This window comes from Anser brachyrhynchus (genome assembly GCF_964034855.1).
Source record: "Anser brachyrhynchus genome assembly, chromosome: 3".
NCBI lineage: Eukaryota > Metazoa > Chordata > Aves > Anseriformes > Anatidae > Anser > Anser brachyrhynchus.
The window spans coordinates 71,638,570-71,661,917 of NC_137696.1; the positions used below are offsets into that span (position 1 = coordinate 71,638,570).

At 35.7% G+C, this 23,348-nt stretch overlaps 1 protein-coding gene across 9 annotated transcripts in view; it reads left to right on the forward strand.

Annotated features, from left to right (window-relative positions):
- Positions 1–6,594: 6,594 nt before the first annotated feature.
- The window catches only part of TBC1D32 (TBC1 domain family member 32), a gene marked incomplete at its 5' end in the record, with an annotated part of 86,578 nt that continues 69,824 nt past the window's right edge, over positions 6,595–23,348 (forward strand). For 4 of the 9 annotated variants that reach the window (XR_013949716.1, XR_013949717.1, XM_080588372.1 and 1 more), the window contains 14 exons: positions 8,671–8,825; positions 11,472–11,633; positions 13,663–13,840; positions 14,490–14,561; positions 15,765–15,890; positions 16,788–16,866; positions 17,006–17,106; positions 17,193–17,254; positions 17,702–17,846; positions 18,573–18,632; positions 20,355–20,454; positions 20,728–20,865; positions 22,449–22,541; positions 22,792–22,934. Coding sequence is in view for 7 of the 9 variants with exons in the window: in XM_080588372.1 (XP_080444498.1) it covers positions 8,671–8,825; positions 11,472–11,633; positions 13,663–13,840; positions 14,490–14,561; positions 15,765–15,890; positions 16,788–16,866; positions 17,006–17,106; positions 17,193–17,254; positions 17,702–17,846; positions 18,573–18,632; positions 20,355–20,454; positions 20,728–20,865; positions 22,449–22,541; positions 22,792–22,934 (1,614 nt within the window). Of the gene's footprint in view, positions 6,730–7,851; positions 8,316–8,670; positions 8,826–10,112; positions 10,400–11,471; positions 11,634–13,662; positions 13,841–14,489; positions 14,562–15,764; positions 15,891–16,787; positions 16,867–17,005; positions 17,107–17,192; positions 17,255–17,701; positions 17,847–18,572; positions 18,633–20,354; positions 20,455–20,727; positions 20,866–22,448; positions 22,542–22,791; positions 22,935–23,348 lie in introns of those variants that run through there. The other 5 variants (XM_080588370.1, XM_080588371.1, XM_080588375.1 and 2 more) reach the window with 5 other exon arrangements.

Consider the following 23,348-nt stretch of genomic DNA (forward strand, 5'->3'; position numbering starts at 1 on the left):
TCTTATTCCTTGCTGAAATGAGTTTGACTGATAAACCATGTCTCTATTGGAATTTTAATCATGTCATGAGAGCACTAAAATAAATGTCAATGAAAATATTAACTATTCTGTTTGTTACTTAGATACTATTATTTATGTCAGAGAAATAGATTTGTAGGCTTACTGATCAAATTTATCCTTAACACTAACATTCATGGGAATTATACCAGAGAAAAGTGTGGCCTATTGACTGGAACAATACAGAACTATAACACGTATATTTTTTTTATTTCTCAAAAAAAAAAAAAAGATTCATTATCTTAAGGGATGTCTGTGCTTTGCCAGCTAGATTCCATTGCACAACAGATTCTGTTACACAACAATTGTAAAGTAGGATTTCTTTACAAACAAAACAAAACAAAACAAAACAAAACATTTTTTTGTGTGTGAAGGCATTCAGAACTGATGTTTTTCTTCATCAGTCTTTCTTTACTACAGATACTGTATTTGTTCAGAGAAGCTCCAAAAGCTTTTCTCAGATGTAAAACTCTGTTAGAATCCCAGATGTTATAATCTAACTGAAATAAAAATAAAAAAGTGTTTTCAGAATTTAAATAAACAGTATTGTTACTAAACAATACTTGCTCTTTTTCTATAGAACATCATTTTGATGACTGATGAGGTCACAATTTGCTGGGACACAAAATATTTGAAAAACAAAGCACATATTGCTGAAAGTTCACAGAGGAATACAGCAAGGCAAAGCAAACGCCAAATTCTGTCTTCCTAGGCAAGACATATAAAAGGGTATACCTACAAATAGACAGTGAAGAGCACAACTGACTTACTTTTCAAGCATTTATCAGCATTCCAAAAATGAAGAGAACAAACTTTTCTGTGTGTCATATCCTGCTAGATTAATCTGTGCTTCTGGAAGAAGAAACCCTGAAAAACATGACTGTAAGTTGTATTAACTACGTAATATAAAGCAAATGTTTACATAGTAAATGTCTCAAGTATTTTGCTCCCTGCAAATATTAGGATTACAGAAAGCACTTGATGTGATGGTGCAGAGAGGAAATTCTATTTTGGTTGACAGTGTTATTCAGAGCTATAGAAGGATAAACCATTGGACAAGGTAAACTGTAGAGCTAATCTGGAGGGATGCAATTTTTAGAAGGATGGGAAACAGAGGATAGAGGAGGTGTAGTGGCTCAATACAGTTTTCTATAGTACAGTTAGAATAACAAAGGAAATGACAGCAATGCTACATTTTAAGTAAACCTAAGAAAGGTAGAAATCCAAAAAGGAATAAAAGTAGGTGTCTGCAACAGAATCACCACATCAGCAACTAAGAAGAGCTGATGAATAAATTCTAAAATGTCACTGTGGTGGGTGCAAGAATTAATGCTAAGCTTTTGAGAAAATCTGAAGGAAGCTACTATTGATCAGTGATACTGTAAAAAAGATGAGCATAAAGTCAGGCAATTATAAAAATATCCAACTTCAGGATATTAAAGTACCATTTTGCAAGGCAGCAAATACAATTGAGAAGGAGAAGAAGAAAGGCTATAGGAATCCTCATGTACAACTACAGAAAAGGCCACTACGTTTGCTGAGCTGACTCCTTAGGAAACACAGTGCAAAAAAATGCTTTTAATATTATTTAAAATAGCAGCTTTTATGTTTCATAAACCTTGATGTGGGAAGATTACATTTAGAACCAATGGAGTTTTTTCTTTAATTTTCCTTCAGGATGAGACATTCAGCTCTGAAAGTATAAGAGGATTTGGGAAATCCACTTGAACCAGTGAAGAACCACCGGGAAGCCTCTGCCTCTGTTTTGCAACAGCCCAGGCAGCACAGCCATTGGCAGCTATGCTATTCCCTTCCTCGAGTGGACTTTCTGGGACAGCAGCACCTGAGCTTGGGCTGCTGTGTTGGACACGTTGTGAGAGCAGATCTGGAGCTGACAGAAGACTTGCAGGCATGTGAGTCACCTAGTATCCTGCAGTCCTGGGGTGACAAGGGAAGGGAGGAGAGCCCTGCTGCAGGGGCATCATTGCTGGCTTTGTGATTCCCCACTGAAGGTGCATCTCAAATATGCAAGCTCCACACCAGGCAACTGCTCACAAATTGGAAGGAGAACAGTTTTCTAATTGGTTTCCTATTTCTACAGTCGATGTTATTGCCTTGCCTCAGTAGCAAATATATTTCATGATTATGCGAACTGTATTGAGTCTAAGGCAAAAAGTGAAGTGGGGTAGCTAGTATTAAAGATTATTTCTGAATTAAAATCATGTGTTGCTGCTATGAGATACAGTTGGCCTGAGTGACTCTAACAGTGATTACAAATAATTCAGATCAAACAGAGGAATGGCACTGAAAGAAACCCTATAGACAGGCTATCTTCCAGTGATCACAGACAACATTCGTAGTGTTTTGAAGTGCTAATGTAGTGCCCACAAACTAGCTAACAGTTCAGTTCATAAAATGTACAGGAAACAAAACTTCACTGAAGTCCATGGAATGGATAACTTCAACTGCAAGCAAAGTAAAATGATAATTGAAAATATTTAATACTTAAACACATTCCTTTAGCTTCTTAATTTTTACCAGACAAAAGAAGAAGCAACCCACCAGCCCCACCCCAAGTAAACATATTTTCTTTAGTCTGTGATGATACTGCACATCGTAAGTCTCCAACTACAATATCTATTCCAGTGAAATTTGACTATAGTATATCATAAATAAAAATAAATACAAATACATGTACAGTGAAAGAAACACTATATAGGTCAATAGGTTAAAAAGTCAGACATGCGTGCAACTCTTGAGTATTGCTGCCACCTTCAGGAAGCATGATAAAAAAAAGCTGGAAATATTAATTAGAAAAGAGATGGTAAATAAATCAGAGATTTAAGATGATGCCTGTTAATTATTTTGTACTTCTGTGACATTAATTTTCACAATGGTATATAACACTCATTTTATTATTCTCAAATTCCAATGAAGTAAGTCCAGTGCTAAGAGATTTACCCAAGGCCATTCAGAGTCAGTGACACATATACCCTCAGCTTCTTGAAGTTTCACCATGAAAGATTTGTGGATCGGAAAATAATTTTATTGGCGTTTGGATCTTGGTTCCAGTAGTTACTTTAACAATCACACACAGAGTATCTGTTGCAAACTGCTTCATAAAATCGGGATGGAAAAATCAGACTCTATATATTCACTAAGTTAAATTTTTAATCAATAACATTCCTTGTTATTATTGGATAGGATGTTTCTGAGTTGTTGCTTTACAATGTTATGTGAGAGTTGTATTGATTTTCTGCCAGTTTTCCACTTCTTTTTCTCAGACAAAAGAAATCAGGAATAGCAATGTAAGATCTTCAGTCTTCAGTCAGTATAAGCATTATTGAAGTGCAATTACTGCAAATAAGTAAATAAGTGTAAATAAGTAAACTGTAAACTGACCCAATTTTATTTTTTGATTGTTGTAAGAACTTACATGTGGCCTATATTGGCTTAGCTCTCACTAGGAAGATAAAACTCATCGGATGTAACTTTACACTAAAATCTTGGTAGTTTAATTTTTTTTTTTGTAATTGAACTGATGTAAATTTTGTATAGACATTTAAAAAAAATCTTCCAAGTTGAGTTAGAAATATTAAATGATCCAGGCTACTATAATCCTGTCCATTTATCCACTGTTTCCTTATTGTTTGTTTTAGAAGGAAACATCTAGCAATGGGTTAGCATTTCCCCAGAGTGCACAGGGAGGAAAGGACAGATGGTCTCTGAAATAGAAAATTTCCTTTGGAGATTATTTAAAAAGACTTTCCCATCAGCAGTAATATTTTAAGCCATTTCCTTTTTGATATTTATGATTAGATTATGATCTAATGAATTCTCAAAACATGCTCATTGTTCCTCTAGATTTGGGAAACTTCCATGAATAGCGATGTGAGAGGGCAACAAATGCCACGTTGGTCATAAAAGGGTTGATGAAGTGTCATCGTTTTTGTGGGGCTCAAGAACTGCTTAAAGGATGTCAAAGTATTTAGAAAGGTGGGGTAGGCTTCTTGTGTTATCTGCAGAGACAGATTTCACACTTACTTCTCCCTTCCTGACATCTATCTTAGTCCTAGTTTGCAAAATCTAAAGTGGGGATATCCTGGCTCCACATGGTCTTGATTTAGCTCTGGAATGGAGTATAGAAAGTTGCTTTTTTATGTTTTTATTTTTTATTTTTTCCCCTCAAGTGTTGTTTTCCCTCCCCTTTAGCTTTTCTTTGGTATATGCTCCTTTGAAAACCTTATCAGGCAAACAAAAGCATGCAGTTGGATATCAATACATATTGGTTATGATAAGTTATTCTACCAGATACTCAAAAAGTAACTCTTTTAGTTTTCTAAAGTTCGTACCTATTTTGTTGCTGAAATTCTTAATTAAACATTCTTGGAGATGCTAATGGCTGTGTATCAACTACCTAAAATTTAAATCTCCACAGACCTTTGTGTGCTATCCACAAAAGAGTTGTCTTGTGGACAGTTACAATGAAGACAAGAGAAGAGAACAGGGCATAGCAGAGCAGAACAGAGAGGAAAGAAGAGACTATAACTGGTATAATGTCACTAGCACTAAGACCAGCTGTTTCTACCACTACTATTAGCTGTAAAGAAGATTCCTTTGTTGTCTGTGGTTTCTCCTTTCTGAACAGCTACACTGGAGACACTGCAGGAATATTTTATATGGAATATTGGAAATTTGGAATAAACTGGTTCTGAAAACAGTCATTCAAATTTTGAGGTATGAGGAGAGAATATTATTAATCATCAGGTATAGGAACTAAACATATCTGTAGCACTTAAATGACTCATATCCCTGTAATATTTCACATTTTGAAACTTTGCTTACCTTATATGCTACGTATTTGAAGAACTGGTGCATTTGTGGGTTCCTCTAAGTTCCTAAAATCATTGAAGTCAGCACTAAGAACCTGGAAATCCTAAGAAGACTTGTTTGTATTGCTTGTCTTCCTGAGCTAGGAGAGGTCTTCCTGTTTGTACTGCTGGGAGAGAACATCTGGAGTATTTTTTGCCATTGAGAAGGATGCCTTGGCTACAAGAGACAGTGGAATTTCACCAGTGTGAAATCACTGAAATCAATCAGCATGATCAATTTCAGTGACTGCAACCTCTCTCATGTGATTGACACCCATCCATGTAAACATAATGTACTTCAGAATAGCGTTGCTCAGTGTGGAGTATCACCCTCAGAAGGTATCTGCCTGGATGCACACTAATGATGCCAAACAGCACCTGAGATCTGCCAGCTCTGCTCAGGAAGAAAGACTTCAGGTTCCAGTAGCAGCTAACATGTGGCATAGGCAGCTGGATGAAACACAGAAAGTGGAAGAGAATAGAAAGGAATAGAAAGGTTCCAGAAGCACAGCAAGTAGCATGACAACAACCTCCTATGAAGCCGCTATGGATGCAATTTTTTAAGGTGTTTTATAAGATAGCAAAGGCATACTAAAATGGAGCGTCTTTCTTTAAGGACTGGGAATCCTCAATATTAACTTTATTGTTTCTTTATTCCATACCAGCCAAAAAATTGAGATGCTGTCATTTGAACGGGCACTTGTGAAGTGATATGTACAAAGGGAGAAATCAGAAGTGATATACCACAATAAAGTAAGTCCCAGTTCTTATCTGGACAAAAAATAAGCCAAAACTCTCTCTTTTCCATGAAAAAGGAGTACAACATAGACCAAGTATAAGTTGCTGTTGATTGTAGCCAAAATTGTGCATTTATGGCATCTGGAGAGTGCATGGCTTAGCTAGAAAGACTGGTGGCTCAAGATCCTTGCAAGCAGCAGTCAGCAAAGAATTGTTCTGCTGTCTGTTTTGTGAATAGCACTGTCCACTGCCAACAGGTGAAGAGACTCCATTGCAGCTGACCACAGCCTTGTTTCTGAGGAGCTACCAATAAAGCAGGTTTATGTTTTAATTCCTGAACCATCACTCTTCAACAGAAATACTGCATTTTTCATGTTTGCACCCAACTTGGCAGTAGCTCTACTGTAAAACAGCAGACCCAACACTTCTGTAGAGCTCTATTAACGGGAGGGACTACAGATGCCCTTACAGAAATATCTCATCATGGAAGATTAGCAATATTGACATGACCAAAATCATTAGTGAAAAGATAAAAAACGCAGCGTGTCACTTTACATGCAAGAGCTGTCAAACACTGAGTGCTCACTATAGCTCATTTTGGGCTTGTTATAGCTAACCTAATGGGAAATGATTTCAGGTCAAAATGATTTTGCTCTTTTTGGTTTTGCATTTATTCGCAGAGCAGAAAAAAAAATATATTTCTGACCACTTTGTAGTATTCCCACCATTCCATGCTACCAGTTATAGGGCACTAGAAAACAGAAATGTCGACGTAAATTGGGATAACGTTAGCAAACGTGATTTCGACAGAAAATACGCAGGGCACAAACGGAGCAGAGCTGCCAGGGACTTGTAGCGGGGGCCCGGCAGCGGGGACCAGCAGCAGTGACCGGCAAACGCGGCAGGCCCGGGGCCCACGGCCACGGCTTTCCCGGGGCGGGAAGGGAGGAGCCGTCCGCGGCCCGGCCCTCGTCGTCCCGGCGGCCTCTCGCGATGCCGCTGCGGGCCCTGCGAGAGCCGGCAGCGGGCGCCGCCGGTTGCTAAGGGCCGCCGCCGCCGCAAGGTGATCGGTCCCCGGCGGGCCGGGGGCGCCGGGCGGGCCGGGGGGGCGCCGGGGCCCGGGCACGGCTCTTTCCCGTAGGGGTGGCGGGTGAGGGAGGGCTCTCGGGCGTTGTCGTGTGCAGTCTGCTTCGTGCCGAAAGCTGCGAGCTGCTGAAATGACAGGCGGTGGGAATTGGGAGAGGTGGGAATTCCGGCCCGATTGCTGCTGTCTACATTCGGTGGTTGGCTGCTAAAATTGTCCAACAGCTTGCCCAGGCAAAGGCTCGTGTGAAATGCCTCCGGGGGTGGGTAAATAGGGCCACTACAGGGCTCTTCCTCCGTCGTCCCGTAGGATTTGGGGCAGGCTTTCAGCTGTGGGGCGATTGCACTGAAATGAATTTTTGAGCTTGAAAAGGCTGCACAAACCAGGCAGCCGTAAGGTTTCCCGGAGAGAAAAATATCACGTAAAAATTTCAGGGAAACTCAGTGAGTGATACGCCTGCTGAAATAAACCAAAGCACAAGCCATTACAAATGAATTTTAAGATAAGCAAGTTAGTGATTATTTAAGTCAAATGAGACTTTTCAAAGGGAGCTATAGATGAAACCGATATTTCCATAATATGCCTCTCTGAGTAATTTGAATGGTGTTTTGCATGGCTTGCTAACCAGTGCAACTTACACTTTAACAATGCCTAGCTGTGTCAAGGTGGTTGTTTTTGTTGTTTTGTTTTGTTTTTTTTGGAGGGGGGGTGCACGGGGAGTGACGGGGGCAACTCTTGAGAGCTGAACTGGTAAGACACTGTCTTCTGTACTTGATAGATATTTCCAGTTTCTCACTGCTGCTGCTCCTAGTTTTTCCTAGTAGCCATAGCGTTGAAATGGGAGGACTCTGTCAAGTCACTTTGCTGTTGATACTACAGGAAAATAAAAAAAATCTGACATTTCCACATGGCCCGTGTTGCTTGCAAAAGCTGCCAACACCTTCTACCATGGGCACTGCAATAGCTCTGAACAGAGGGATCCAAAAAATCAGGATGGGGCACCAAAACTATCTGAGAAGAAGGTGGGAGACTCTTAGAGGTTTCTCATCAAGGTAGTTGTTACATCTCTGAAACCTTTTTTTTTTTTTTTTTGTAGTTACGGTATAGTTTTGTGCCTATTTGATGGACTGTTCTTCAAGCAACTACACACAGAACTGTAGGATTTTTTAATACAATATTCTCATTAAGAATATTGCCCTAAGATGACAGGAGGTCCATTAAAACTGATTTAATTATATTGATTCCAGTTTGTCTGAAATAGGCCCTATCGAATACTTCATATCTGTGGTCATGTGTTTTGATACCATAATCTCATGCTGTGTGTAACAGGAAAAAAGTGACCATTTGAAGATTTCATGCTTTTCATGCTTTTGAACCTGTTAGAGCGAGTCCAGAGGAGGGCAACAAAGATGATCAAAGGGCTGGAGCACCTCTCCTATGTAGAAAATCTGGGAGAGCTGGGGCTGTTCAGCCTAGAGAAGAGAAGGATCCGGGGAGACCTCATTGTGGCCTTTCAGTACTTAAAGGGGTCTTATAAAAAGGATGGAGAAGGACTTTTTACTTAGGTAGGTAATGATAGGACAAGGGGGAATGGTCTTAAAGTAAAAGCGGATAGATTTAGATTAGACATTAGGATGAAATTCTTCACTGTAAGGGTATTGGGGCAATGGCACAGGTTGCCCAGAGAGGCTGTGGATCCTCTATCCCTGGAGGTGTTCTAGACAAGGTTAGATGAGGCCCTGAGCAACCTGATCTAGTGGGTGGCATCCCAGACTATGGCAGAAGGGTTATAACTAGATGATCTTAAAGGTCGCTTTCCAACACAAGCTATTCTATGATTCTATGATTTTCCTCATCTTAAGGTGAGGAAAGAAGAAAGAAACTGTGAAAGCATGTTATTTTTGTATTTGCTTCATACAGATGTCTCAATTTACAAGTGAAGATGAAGCTCTGTTGCAGTCTATGCTTAGACAGTTGCTGCAAAGCGTGAAGGAAAAAATCACTGGAGCCCCGTCAGTGGAATGTGCAGAAGAGATCCTCTTGCATTTGGAGGAAACTGATGAAAACTTCCACAAGTAAAACTATTTTGCTATTTTTAATATTTTGAAGGAGATGAAATGTGTTGAGCTATGTTATTCATGGGAAATGTTTGCAATTTATATTGATGTGTGAGTGCGTATGTATGTTTTTATATATGGATTCTTGACACTAATGAAATCACAAAAGATTTCAAAAGAGAATACAATGAATTTTGCCATTTTCCTGATTTTTTCCCCCCACTATTGGCAACACACTATTTTTACTGTAATTGTTTTGTAAGTTTCTCTCTTATAAACAGCTCAACAATTCCTACTAAACATTGTCAACAGTAATGCACATGTACACGTAATCAGATCTTCAAAAAACATGTAGATGTAGAGCTTAGTGACATGGTTTAATGGTAGACTTGGCAGTGCTAGGTTAAAGGTTGGACAAGATGATCTTAGAGGTCTTTTCCAACCTAAATGCTTCTATCATAATGTACTAAGTGCAAATGCAAACAGAATTTAGAAAAAATCCTGACTGTCGGGGAGTGTTTTTGACACTCCCTGCAAGACAGTATTATTTTGTTTGTCAGGTACCCTTTTAAAAATTTACCTTATTCTGGCTTCCATTTTTGATTGTTCTGTCTAGCATATATTGCTGAACTCTTGTATATCTTATCAGTAAGTTCTTTAATTTAAGTTTTGAATAAAGCAGAAATGCATCACATTTTTTTCTTAAATCAGATTTGACAGTGTGGCCTCTCTTACATGCTACCCTAGATTTCTGGAGCCCATACTCCTCTTTTCCTTTCCATGGTACTCTTACATGCTTGTTTCTTACTACATGGAGGATTTTCAGGATGCATCTGTGACAAGTCAAGAGAATACCAAGCTTAAATGACCTCGAAGACATTTTCATGACCAGAGTTCTGTGACTTGATTTCTCTTGAGAAAGCTGGTTACCTGCCAGGTTTTGAGACTTATCTACTCTATTTTTTGTTCCCACTGTGATGTAGAAAAGAGAGAGACAGGGACCTCAGAAAGTAACAAAAAGGAAATTTGAATCTAATTTGAAATTTGTATGCAGTAGTAAAAATCAGATTTTTTTTTACAATATATAATTAGCACTTTTTTTTTTTTAAATGTAAATCTTAGAGTGTTCTTAACATTTTTTTTTCCTGGAGCATCTTTTGTAAGCCTACAAAAGTAGTTTTGAAATGCCTGAAACACTCACAAAATGTTTTTAAACTGGAAGAATGATGCAGAAGATAGCTGTAGGACATCAAGCAGACATAGACTTTGTGACATGAATAATGATGTAATTGTTGTGTATTTCAGAGTGAAGCAGTCACTGCAAAAATGTATACCACGGAAATGATGGAAATGTTACTGTCATAAAAAAAAAGGAAGAAAGTTTTATGAAAGCTTTCATTCAGTGGAGATTCATGCAGTTTCATTATTGCAGAAGTAAAAAGCTAGCCTTGAAGACAAATGAAAATGCAAATAAATGTGTTTGTATCTTTCTTGAAATGTATTTCCATTACTTTCATTGAGAACAAAAGTGATGTGGGAAAGGAAATAAGCGGGGGAAAAATATAGGGCTGTTACACCTGATGGAACTTGAGGTAGGCAATTCAGTGAGAAAGTATGTATCACGATAGAAGACAAGATTTCCTGTGACTTTTTTTTTGTATCTTGGGTATAATTTTTTTTTTTAATATAGAGAAGCAAAAGCAGCTAACTTATAACAGTTGCTTTTGTTTACTTCTACATTTTTTAGCTTTAGACTCTATATTTACATGGTCAACTGACTTTTTTTAAAATTTTCTTACTACTAATTTATTGTAATTAATGAAAGTAGTTGCAGATCTGCATTTGATAAAATGAAAATACAAAGATGCACCTAGTGGTGAATATGATTATTTTTTTCATGTGATTGTTTGCCTTGTCTTTTATGCAAATCAGAAGGTTAACAAAAAAAACCCCAAAACTTTATATATTCTGAAAATTATTTTTCATCAATTTCTTTAGTGAAGATGGGATCTGAGGAGTATGTTCAGTGATTTTTTTTTTTTAAATGTTATGTTCGTGTAAGTATCTAATAATAAGAATGCAAAGTGCCAGTTTGTTTACATTTAACACGTCCATATCATAGACAGGAAGTCTGTGAGTTTGGGTGAGACTTTTGGCATATCATCATGACACAGTTTTAAAGTCTTATACATGCCTCTATGTTGGATGAATTTATAAGCCGAGTTTTCTGTGTTTCTTTTCCTTTTGTATGTTCACTTTGAAATGAATAATACCAGATGAGGATAACATAAGACAGCGTTATATTCAGGATGCTGAAAGTAATGTTTCTTTCAGAATTTTAAATAGGAGATTTCTTGTTATTTTGTTTTTGTCTGTAAAACATTAATCTTCTGTCCGAGTAGACTTTTACATTAGTCTTAGAAGAAGCACAACAGGAAATTAGAAACTATTTGATATTGTTCCTTCCTAGAATATGCTGAGAAGGACTGTATTGAAGAAAATCAAACTTTATTGTGTGTTTTCATAGTTGAAGTTTATTTCTCTGAAAGTCATAAATCTTTACTTTAAAGTCATGAAAGGAGATGGCTAATATTAATGCAACGTTGAAAATGTTTGAGGGTAAGCTCAAAGTAATGATACATTTCAATTTTATGTTTGTTTCAGCTATGAATTTGTGAAATACCTTAGACAATATATAAATAATAATCTGGGCTCTGTGATTGAGGAAGAAACAGAAAAATGTACTGCTGCTCAAAATCAGGGTGAAGTATCAGGCTATGACACTTTTGTCCAACATGTTACTAAGAAGACTCGCGAATCAAAAGAGTAAGTATGTGCATGTAATTTACATTTTTGTTACTTCTTGGTCTTTGTCTTACTTTTTTCTTTCCAGAATGTGTTTTGAAAAACAAAAATTCTGAAACATAATGGTAACAAATGTGATTCTTTGCATTCAAAAATCAGTGCTAAGCAATTCAGATATTCCCACTCTTCACATTTCAGTTTGTCATGCTTCAGCTCACTCCGGAATGAAGAGTGTGAACCATTTCATAAAATGATCAGTAGCAAATCTATGGAGCTTTTGAGATATCTGAGATTGGAGTTAGGTAGGAGTAAGATTTGAAAGACAGGAGTCACTATTTCATGTTAGTTCATTATATGCATATGAAATTCAGTTGTGATATGGAAGGTGGCCTAAGTGAAATATTGTATTCTTATCAAGTATTACAGTATGGTAATTTCCTTAGATATAAATGGAGATTCTGCATGGCAAGCATTAGAATACTTAAAAACATTTAAACATTAAAAACATTAGGTGTGTTTTGAAGATTGCTTCATTGATATCTAGCGAGGTGTCTTTTGAGAGTAGTATGTTTAGATCTGCTGTCACTGGCGAGTTTAGAAATTGGTGTTTGAGCTTTCTTCCTTGGATTCAAAGATACCTCTGCAGTGCTGTCTGTATGTGGCACAATTGTTACATATATCAACTGTGTAGAATTATCCAAGATTTTCTGTATATATGACTCAGACAGTCAACCAGGCAGAGATTAGTAGGTTAGTGTGGAAAACTACTTCAGCATATTACAGTGTCTGTGGTCCAGATTCATTGGCTTTGAACACCATATTTAGTAAATAAACCTTAAATAGACAAACCTCTGTGAGCACCAGTTATTTTTTTATTCATCTCTTCCCTACAAACTTTCTTCCCTTCTTGTGGGCATTGGGAAGGGAACTTCCTCTTGGAATATAAGGGCTTGTAGCTCCTTTACTGAAATTTCAGATACCGAATTTGCACAGGGAGGTAGTTTCTGTGGTTCTTTAAAGCATTAGTGAGTAGTACTTATAAAACAGATTTTAGTATATACAGCTGTTTGTGCCAGAAAGAATGTGAAATTTCAAAAGTTTAATCTATGTATCACATTATTTTTGGAATTCTTGTACAAAATCTGCCTACATAATAATGCTGAAAGCAGTTCTAAAAGTATGGTTTTCCTAACGAAAAGCAGACAGTATACTTTTGTCATCATGGTGAATCAGATCTGTGCCTTTTTATTTATTAGCTGTCATTGAGAAACATGATAAGGACTTCATTCAAGTTAAAGTAGTACAATGTGAAAACAGTGAAATTAAAAGCAGAGAGAAAAAAACAATAAAGATAATTTTTGTCCTTCGTATGTTTTAACCACTAAAATGATTTTATGCAGTACTTCAGTTCTACTTTAAAATATCCTTGGTGACCTTAAAATTAGTAGTAACAGCCTTAAAGTAAGAAATAACTTGAAATAAAATACCAGTTTTAAAATAGGATATTTTTCTGAAGCACCAAAGATCTTTTTTTTGAATTGCTGTTTATTTTGAATTGCTTCTGCATGGATGTTATTATTCGTTTGTGTACATGGCCTGTACTCAAGAGTCAGGATTGACATGTTCTCTTCTGCTAGGTTCTGTTCAAGGCTTATAGCAAAAGAAAAAATGGGGAAACATAAACAGTAACAATGAACTGATCTGTTCTGTCAGGGACACATTCTCCATTTGGGTGGGTTCACATCGTTCCATCTTAAAAAACTCTCAGTACAGGGTTACATTAGTGATGATTTCATTGAATGGTTTTAGAAGGGCAAAAGAGAGTTTTATTACAATTTTAAAATGTAGTGTCCTGAAAGATCTAAATATCTGCATGTTTTATTGCTCGTTTTGGATTTGCATTTGTTTTTTGTTCACTTCTGTTCATTCAATGAGTTTGGGTCTAAGTAGCATTATGCCATATTCAGTTATTCATGACTTAATTAGTGACTTTTTTTTTTAATTCATGATTTTTATGCTCTTTAATATTAAAATCCTCTTTACTTTGAAGATACAGAAAAATGATGCATGCCTTGAAGAACATCATGATGGTTGTGGTAGAGTCTTTAATTAATAAGTTTGAAGAAGATCAAATACGTAATAAGGAGATGGATAGTAAAACAAAGAAAGAATGTCAGAGTGGCTATTATACAGACAACTGTTCTGACAGTGACTCTTCGTTCAATCAAGTAAATTTATTTTCTCTCTACATTATGAAATAAGCATGATACTGCACAACTGTTAAGTTTCTGCTAGCAGAAATTGAGAAGCAGCCCTAGAAAATGATTCATCCTTCCTATCTTTGATATATTCTAAAATGAATGAATTGCCTTTCTTGCAAATTGAACTACTGAGTTTATACTAGCTGTCTAACCTTTATACAACGCATACTAGATGAGGTGAATCCTCTGCATATACTCTGAAGTGCCTATGCAAGTACTGAAAATAATGGAAAGTAAGCAAGAGAAAATAATGGTAAAAGCTACGTCTCATCCAACTTTTTGTGATTTTTAGGAGCCAAATACTGTGTAGTTCATTTCCAGAGTACTGCACTGTACTGTATGACTTAATGAGTTCTTATAAGGCATTTTTTGAAGATTAAGGAAACTTCTAAGTAAAACAAAGAAAAATGCATAAGGGAGAATTTTGTTGCTGAAAATTTAACTTTGGCCAAACCTCAGACAATATTCAGAAAGTTGACTTTAATTTAAATTAGTATAAATGATGAAGTCCAAATTATTAAAAGTAAATTAGATATCAAAATGACTGATGATTTTAATCTTCTGCTATTCAGTTTAATAAAATACACTAATGATCATTTTATAATGTGTATTACAGAGTTATACATTCATGAGTCAAGAACAATTGCAGCTGCTTGTAGAAAGACTTGACCCTATTCAGCCTAAGGAAGTAAGTTTAAAAGAAGAAATTTTAATACAAATGATTGTTTATGGTGTATTGGAGAACAGACTATATGCATGTAATTGTTCTTACATACGTAAGTGGAATCTCGTGTCGGTTCATATATCTTGGCTTCAGTGTGGTAAGTGCACTGCAGTGAAATATTTTATTCTTTATAACCATTTGGCTCAAAAACTGTAGTTGCAGCAAGTATCTTATTTTTTTGGTCTAGAGTTTGTGTTATAGATGGGAATTTTAGTTATGTGAGAAGTAAAGTTATTCAGCCTTGGTTTCGTGCACACATATCCTCTGCCCATCTTGATACCTTCCCTGTTGTCCTTTGAGTTACTCCTATCAGAAGAGAGGGGTGCCTGCTGTTTCATCAACAAGCTGCTGCCAGGTGGAATATATAATGTCCAAGTTAGGTTTGCCTTTCTGTCAGTGTCAGTACTAATTTGGGTCTCTGACCACCAGTCAGCTTTTAATATTTTTGAAGCTTGGAAAATCAGTATTGTTTTGATCAATCTGTCTCGCTCTCTCTCATTAAGATTTGCTTGTGATTGTCTAGCAATTGAAAAAGTCATGGTAGATGGGAACTGGTATAGAAGTGATCATATAACGCCACGTTTTCTTAGAAAACTAGGTAAAAAATCTGATGCTATGAAATATGCTTAAAATTTCCTACAGTTGGTTTCAGCAATATAAAATAAAGGGCTAGCGATTAGTTGTCTACAAATAGAACAAAAAAAAAAAGTTATTTTAAATTACTTAGGTTATGAAGGTGATGAAAGTTCTGCAGTAAAATATAGAGTGTTTTATTTCCAGTTTTCCTTACAGACTTTTTTATGAACTGCTAGGTGCAATTGTAGCATTCAGTGATAAGGTAGTTTTCCTATAATCCTTGATAACAAAATAATTGATTACAAGCAGAAAGTAAACCAGAAATGAATATAATACTTGCATGCAGTATAGAAACCTAATATTTTGAAATGGCTTTGTTGCTTCTTAAAATGTATTTTTTTCCTCTGCTCACTGATGCATTGTTTTGTCCAAATCACCATGACAATGTAGCAGAAGATAAGTATTTTGGGAATCCTTATCTGATGTACAACCAAGTCATATTTCTTCCTTCCTACAAATTATATTGTAAATTATTTATTTGAGAGGTTGCTCTGAACAGATTTATATTGTTTGTCTTTTTGACCACTTCAGGTTCGCCAAGAAGCATTGCAGACACTATGCTTTGCCCCTCCCTCAAATGTACTCAACTCTGCGGGTTGGCCAAATCTGCGTAAGCATCTAATGATGTCTCTGTCAGATCCTGATGTAACATTCAGTGTAAGCTGATGTTCTATGTTTAGTTATCAGTTGTGTAGCTGTAGTAAACAGTACTGAGAAGGAGCAAGAAGTTGTATATGTGTTATGATTATTTTAGCAGGATCCAAAGGCACTTCTTGTGTGCATGTGTATCAGATAGTTTTTTTTTTTTTTTTCATTTCAAAAACTTTGTTTGATTCCAACAGGTCTTGATTTAAAAGATTACAGCAGGGCTTCGATAGAATTTTAGAGATTGCTGTACACCATTATGTATTTTTAATGGGGAGTGATGAGGTTTGAATGGTTTAAAAAAAAAACAACAACAAAACACATGTTGCCAAAACTCATGTAAAACATATCATGTTAATATTTCCTATTTAAGTTAGGTGTATACTCCATGATGATAAGAAAATGATACATATTAATATTACACAGGCACTGATGAGGAAAAAATGTGGTAGCTTCTTAAACTACTTTCGGATTATTTATTATGTCAATTAAGCCTTTTCTTCTTTTTTTCTCCCAATTTTAAAGTGATTTTCAGAGAAATGAATGCTGTCTCAGTTGCTGTCTTGTATTAATTACTCTTTCAGTTTAGAAAGTCTACAGTTGTTTTTAAAATAATGCTAGTTACAAGTCATTGGCATGTTAATGACATAAAAACATTAACGTTAATGGAAAAGTATAGTAATATTACCTGATCTGCTTCTTTGTATCTCAGTGAGGCTTTACACTGGTCCTGTCAGTTGATGTATTCAAGAAAAATGTCTTCCATACTGTATGCTCCTGTGGTCCCAAACTATATATTTATAAAATGAGCTTCACATATTGGTTATTGTGCAGTACTAATATACAATTCCATGGTTACATAATACATTTAATACATTGCTTTTTTTCTTTTTTTTTTTTTCTCCTTAGGAGAAAATTCTTAGGTTTTATGCAAGAACATTTTCTTCATCCCCATTTAATATGACAAGAGAAGTCTATACAAGTTTAGGTATGTGCATTAAAGTATATTTAAGACTCCAAGAGTCATGTACTTCCTGAAATTCGATTATCTTTTACTGTGGAACTGTATAATATGGTCTGTTTTGCCACTCTTGTCATCGAGGTGGGTTTTATTTCTTCTTTTTTAGCACAACACTTGGAATTTTACTTCCTTTCCGGAGAATATTCACTTCGTATTTCAGCAGGTCTGGATGTATCTAATGCAGACATAAATCATTTACTTAAAAAGGTATAAATGAACTTTCCATATCTTTTATAATTTTTGTTGTTACTGAAACATCATGTAATCTTTTTTAATTATACGAATATTAACAGGTCCGTCTTTTAAACGAGTACCAAAAGGAAGCTCCTTCTTCCTGGATTCGTCATCCTGAAAAGTATGTCACCTTCAATAGTCACTGTCTCTTAGCTTAGTGTTTTTTTTTTAATGTATTTTGCTAAAATTACATGCATCTAATTATATTTTCACAGGGTCCACACATGACTGGTCAGTGCTAAGGAAAAGTGGAATAGGGAAGTTATATAGGAGTGGTCGTGGACCCTATTAAGCTGCATATTTAGCTTTCAAAGCATTTACAATGTCTTAAGTGTAACATTTAGTGCTTACGAAATATGTAATCGTATAAGAGAATATACATGTATGTTGCTGTTCATTTTATTTATGGTAACAAAAAGAATTAATATCCTTACAAGACCAAATTAAAGATAACGTGGTTGATATTTAAGATATGCACGAACAACAAGGATTTACAATAAATTTTGGGTATGAATATTACTGATGGAAAGTGAATTTTGTTTTAATTTTTTCTTATTTGTATCATAAGGTACATGGAAGAAATAGTGGAGAGTACCTTGTCACTGTTGTCAGTAAAACACGATCCTTGTTATCCTGACTCTCAAGACTTTTTGAGTCCAGTCTACTTCTTGGCTCTGCTAGATATCAAAGCTGTATGGTTTAAAAAGTGGACGGTAAGCAAAAAGAAAGCAAAGGGGAAAAAAAGTAAAACTTGTTGATGTCAGATGTATTTTCAAAAGCTTGATTTATAACTACTGTTATCAGAGACCTATTGTGACCTTGATAACAACCTATAATAAGAACTATAATTAAGGAAGTGTATTGTTTTAGGCATTTATGTCCTTTGCCCCTTAACACTGCTCCATCCCTTTCTGTTCGGTTACTAATCTACATAAAATTTTGGGAAACTTGCTGCTTTTCAGGTCATTTTTTTCTGTCCATTTGTTGTAATTGATTGATATCTGCCAAAAGACTCAAATATTTCTTTGGAAGAGGTGCTGAGCGTGAGAGTACAGTTATGTTATCTTATGCAAGTTGTCTGCTGTAGTGGATGTTAGAGATCTTTGCAGACTACCATGTATAAATTTATTACTTACAATTTACATGACAGTGTGAAACACGTAGTCTAGCATTTCAACATGATTACTAATTTTTCTGTTTTACTGAATGTTCTGCACATTTCGGAATTTTTCTAATGACCTTTTTTTAAATCTTAATCTACTGCAAAAAAGGCCCAGTTGGGTATAATACTGGTTTACATGAGCTAGAGTTTAATACGTTGAATATGTACTGTGCACAGGATTCCTAATGGAACAGAATTGGAGGTAATTTTGACTTTTTGATTCAAAAGTAAAATTTATATGTTTGGAGTTGACAGTAGTTTTTCTTTGTGATTTTAGCATGCATATTACAGCAGAACAGTGGTACTTAGGCTTTTGGAAAAGAAATATAAATCTTTGGTAAGTATTTCCCAAGGAAATTTTACTTGGAACTTGTTTTTGCTTTGTCCTTTTTGTCAGAGCTGTTCCACATTCTTTATCTAGATTAGCCTTTTTTTTTTTTTTCTTTACTAATTTTATCTATGATTGAATTATGAAGAAGGGTATGTGTTCTGTTTTGGGTAAGTAGAAATTTGAATGTTTTATAGCAAGTATTTAATTAGGATTATTATCTGTTAATTTCTTATGTTGCATTGTTGCATCCATATTTAGAATTATTTCTGTCAGCGTATAAAAATAGAAAATGAAAAAATGCAAAAACTCAATGCTGAATTTGGATTTTTGATGGAAAGAGACTCAGAAAAAACATTGGATGCATTCCTTATGTTGCATGCATATTTAGTATTATTTCTATCAGTGTATACAAATAGAAAATGTTGCGTGAAAAAATGCAAAAACTCAATGCTGAATTTGGATTTTTGATTGAAAGAGACTCAGAAAAACATTGTATTCTTTAAGTTGTGTTATGAAACATTATGGGTTCAAAGTGTCAGCAAAGTAAAATCAAACTCCATAAAACAAAAAGTTTATGATAGGAAGTTCATTAGCAGAGTAGTCTAATATAATGAGTAAGCATGGAATAAAAGTGTGTTTTTTTAGCGCATGTCTGTATGCTTTACCTTTTCAGTGTGTAAAAAATTTAGCAGCTCCAAAATGAACAAAGACGTATGTTTAAATTTATTGCATATGCTGCATTGTGATTTGTTTCTAAATACACTCTCCTGGAAAAGAGTCCAGCAGAGGGCCACAAAGATGATACGGGGCCTGGAGCATCTTCCCTATGAAGAAAGGCTGAGAGACCTGGGTCTGTTCAGCCTGGAGAAAAGAAGACAGAGGGGGTCTCATTAATGTGTATAAATACCTGAGAAGTGGGAGACAGAGGGATTTGGCCAACCTCTTTTCAGTTGTTTGTGGGTTCAGGACAAGGGACACTGGCCAAAAAATGGAGCACAGGAATTTCCACACCAATATGTGAAAGAATTTCTTCACGGTGAGGGTGACGGAGCACTGGAACAGGCTGCCCAGGGGCGTTGTGGAGTCTCCTTCTCTGGAGATATTCAAGGCCCGTCTGGACGCCTAACTGGGCAGCCTGCTCTAAGGAACCTGCTTTGGCAGGGGGGTTGGACCGGATGGTCTTTTGAGGTCCCTTCCAACCCCTTCAATTCTGTGATTCTGTGATACACAATGATACAATTTCAACTTGTATATACAGTGATTACCTATGTAAATATATGTTATGTTATGTTAATGTGTTATGTTAATGTGTTATGTTAATGATGCAACAGTTTTGCAAAGGTCAGTAATAACACTGGCAGCACCCAGTAACCAAACTTACAATTTAGTACTTGTAGTGTAGACAGAGGTTTTTTCCGTATGAATAATGAAAATCTTCCATATTAACCATATGGTAATCACAGATTGTTATTAACTTCTCAGAGTACTTGCATGTTCTCTGTTCTCTTAACGCTTATATAGCTGAAGTTTGTGTTAATGTGTTTTAGTAGCCGTGTAAAATTTTGTATCCTCTTTGATGGTTACCCCAACCAAGGCGCTGAAACATGAGGTAGTTGCAGTGATGTGAAAGTTTACATTCTTTTGTTAATGGGCAATACTAGAATACGAAAGTAAACACGTTTCTTGTAAAATGCCAGACATTTTATTTTATTTTTTTTTTTCCCACAGATTAACGCAGCTGTCCAGCAATGTTTTGATTATTTTGAATTTTGCAAGGCAGCAGTTAATACAACTTCTAGAGTCAGTGGCTTTTCCCAGCAGTATTCTAGTGAGTATCTTTGCATGTATTGCATTGTTTGCATGTGTATTCACATTCTCTATGTCTTCGAGCATGCTACCTCAAGATAAAGAAATCCTGTACGATTTTCTTCTTTCAAAAATATTTTGTCTGTCTTTTGAGAGAGTACTAATAACAGTGGTTAATTACTTATGCTCTCTGCTTTTATATACAAAATGACTCATATATATTACAGGTAGTAGCCAACTACTGGCAAGTAAATTAAAAAAGACAAGTTCTAATTTTTTGGTTTTATTGTTGTAGGTGATAAGCAGAAATTTTCTTACACTGGACCAGAATTGCAGTATGTCTATTTTGTTCATTCGCTGTGCCTTTTAGGCAGATTGTTGATCTATAAGCAAGGCCGAAGTCTCTTTCCAGTACAGCTGAAAAATAAAAAAGGTAAGAGAGAGGGGTGAGGAAAATGGAACCTGTTGAGTAACAGTATGCCTATACCTGATATGTTTCCACTTCAATGTTGTGAACATCGTAGGATGATGTTCTGTTTTAGCGATTCTGTGCCTGCAAAGCTTTGTTAAAAGATGGCATGGGAAATTTTCAGTATCATCACTGTTTTTTAATCTTTAATGGATATGGTTGAACAGACCACTTTTTTCCTTATGTCTAATATATTAATTTCATGTTGAAGGAGATGTGGCTCAGTATGTAAGTGCTTCAGTCTTTTTAGGTACGAGTAATATGTTTTGTTAAGGTAGTTGATATAATTGGTTGGAAAAGAGACATGTTCATGCACCCAGAAGTTTTTCAGATGTGAAACAAAATCAGTACTTCAAGCTAAATGTAAACTGAAAGCAATTGCACTGAGTTTGACTTATTAACATAATTAAGATAAAGCAGTGTAGAAGAAACTATCAGTATCTGTGGAACAGAGGTGTTAATAAGGGCAGGGGAGCTGAGATGTAAAAGCCCTTGCAAGTCCAGAGAAATCTGCATGTAGTGATACACTGTGTGGCAACAATTGTAGCTTTCCATTCTATTAATATCTCTATTAATCCAATATAGAATTCATAACGTTTCTGGATAGTAATTCTTTTGTCTTTTGAAGGTAATTTGTACCTTTGGTTTGAGGATCAGAACTTTACACCCTGTATAGAACAGTGGTGAGGAAGAAACATCCACTAATCAAGTCCTTTTGTCATTTATGGATTATCTGTATAACTCCATTTAAGCAGTGATCCATTGATGATGCTTACTTTTTTCTCTCCCCTGCAAAAGTAATGATCTTGTCATCTGTCTTCTCTGCTCCTTCTCTGCTCCATGGATACCAATCCTTTCCTCACAAATTGTCTGATTTATTAACATAATTGCATTAAACTTGGAGCAATAATTCCCAGCATGCATTTGGCTAAGCGTTGTTTGTTTTTTGTTTGAGACCTGAGGAAGGGTTGTATCTGACAGCTTGTCTCTTTTCCATCTGTATCACTTAATCTAGTGGCAAGGTAATGCATTTTCCAACAGCCATGTACATTCAATTTTTTCAAACTCTGGCTGCCATCTGCTTCAATGAAAGACATGGTGAAAATGCAATTGGCTAAGCTGGGAGCAAGATTAAGCCTTAAAAGTTGATCATGAATTAGCCCAGTAGATTCCCTGGGAATGCATGTCCTTTGATGTATCAGTTGTACATGTACCTGTTGTTTACTATGAAGGCATAGTTAGTTGCTCTGAGAAGTTGGTAGATGCCCCATCCCTGGAAGCGTTCAAGGCCAGGTTGGATGAGGCTTTGGGCAACCTCATCAAGTGGAAGATGTTGCTGCCCACGTGGCAGGGGTTTGGAATTAGATGATCTTTAAGGTCCCTTCCAACCCAAACCATTCTGATTCTATGCATAATGTTGATTTTTCTCAACAAAACAAACTGTTGCTTACATATTTACATAATTCATTTTATTTATAAAATTAAAGTCACACTTTAATTTCAATTTCTTCTTCAATTTAATTTCTTCTTTTGATTTTTTTTAATAGATTGTGTATCCCTAGCCGATCTGTTGGTGTTATTTACTCAGCTTATTTATTGCTCTCCAAGTTATTCAAAGACAACTTTGGCAGTGCATACAGGTAAATGTTTGTTTTTAATATATGCTAGTATGTATAATAGTAATGAGACCTTTGGTAACTTTTTTTTTCAATTTTAAATTTCGGGTCTGTTACTTGTGAAGATTTTTATTTTTCCTTCCTCTCCTACCTTTTCTTCATCTCTCTGTTAAATCAGTGCTTAATGAAATTATGATTCAAAAGCATTTGCATATGCTATATAGATATGTTTGTGTAAGTTGAAATATAAATTAATACTTCTTGTGTTTGACAGACAATTATTCTCCAGCAAGTCTTGTTATGGAGATTCTGCAAGTTTTTTGTGATCAAACAGGTTGTGCTGCTGAATGTTTATATACAGATGCAGTGATAGATGCCCTACTTCATCCTGTTCAGAGTTTACTGAGTGGTACAGAGGTTTGTAGTAGTCTTCAAAATAATTTTTAAATCCGTAGAATATTATCGTTTTAATATATTTTCTACATTGAAGATTTATGTAATCATGTGGTAACTTCTGTAGTGTTTTCTATATTAGCTATTACAGTATTCCTTAAGTAGTGCATGCTGTCATTATGATTTGTCTGACAAAAGTGGTTTTCTTCAAATCTTGTGAATAGTAGCAAAAATTGAATTGTAGTGAGACTATTCCCTTTGGAAATTTACTTGATTTTTTTCCTATGTTCACGTGTGTATTTTGTATATTACCTTTCTTATCAGCTCTGTCTGCTGTTTAAAAGGAAACTTCTATTGATTTTTAAATTCAGCTGGCAACTTGAAATAAAATTGTTTCAGCAGTTATTATGAGTAAAATATGTTTTTCTGAAATGTTAG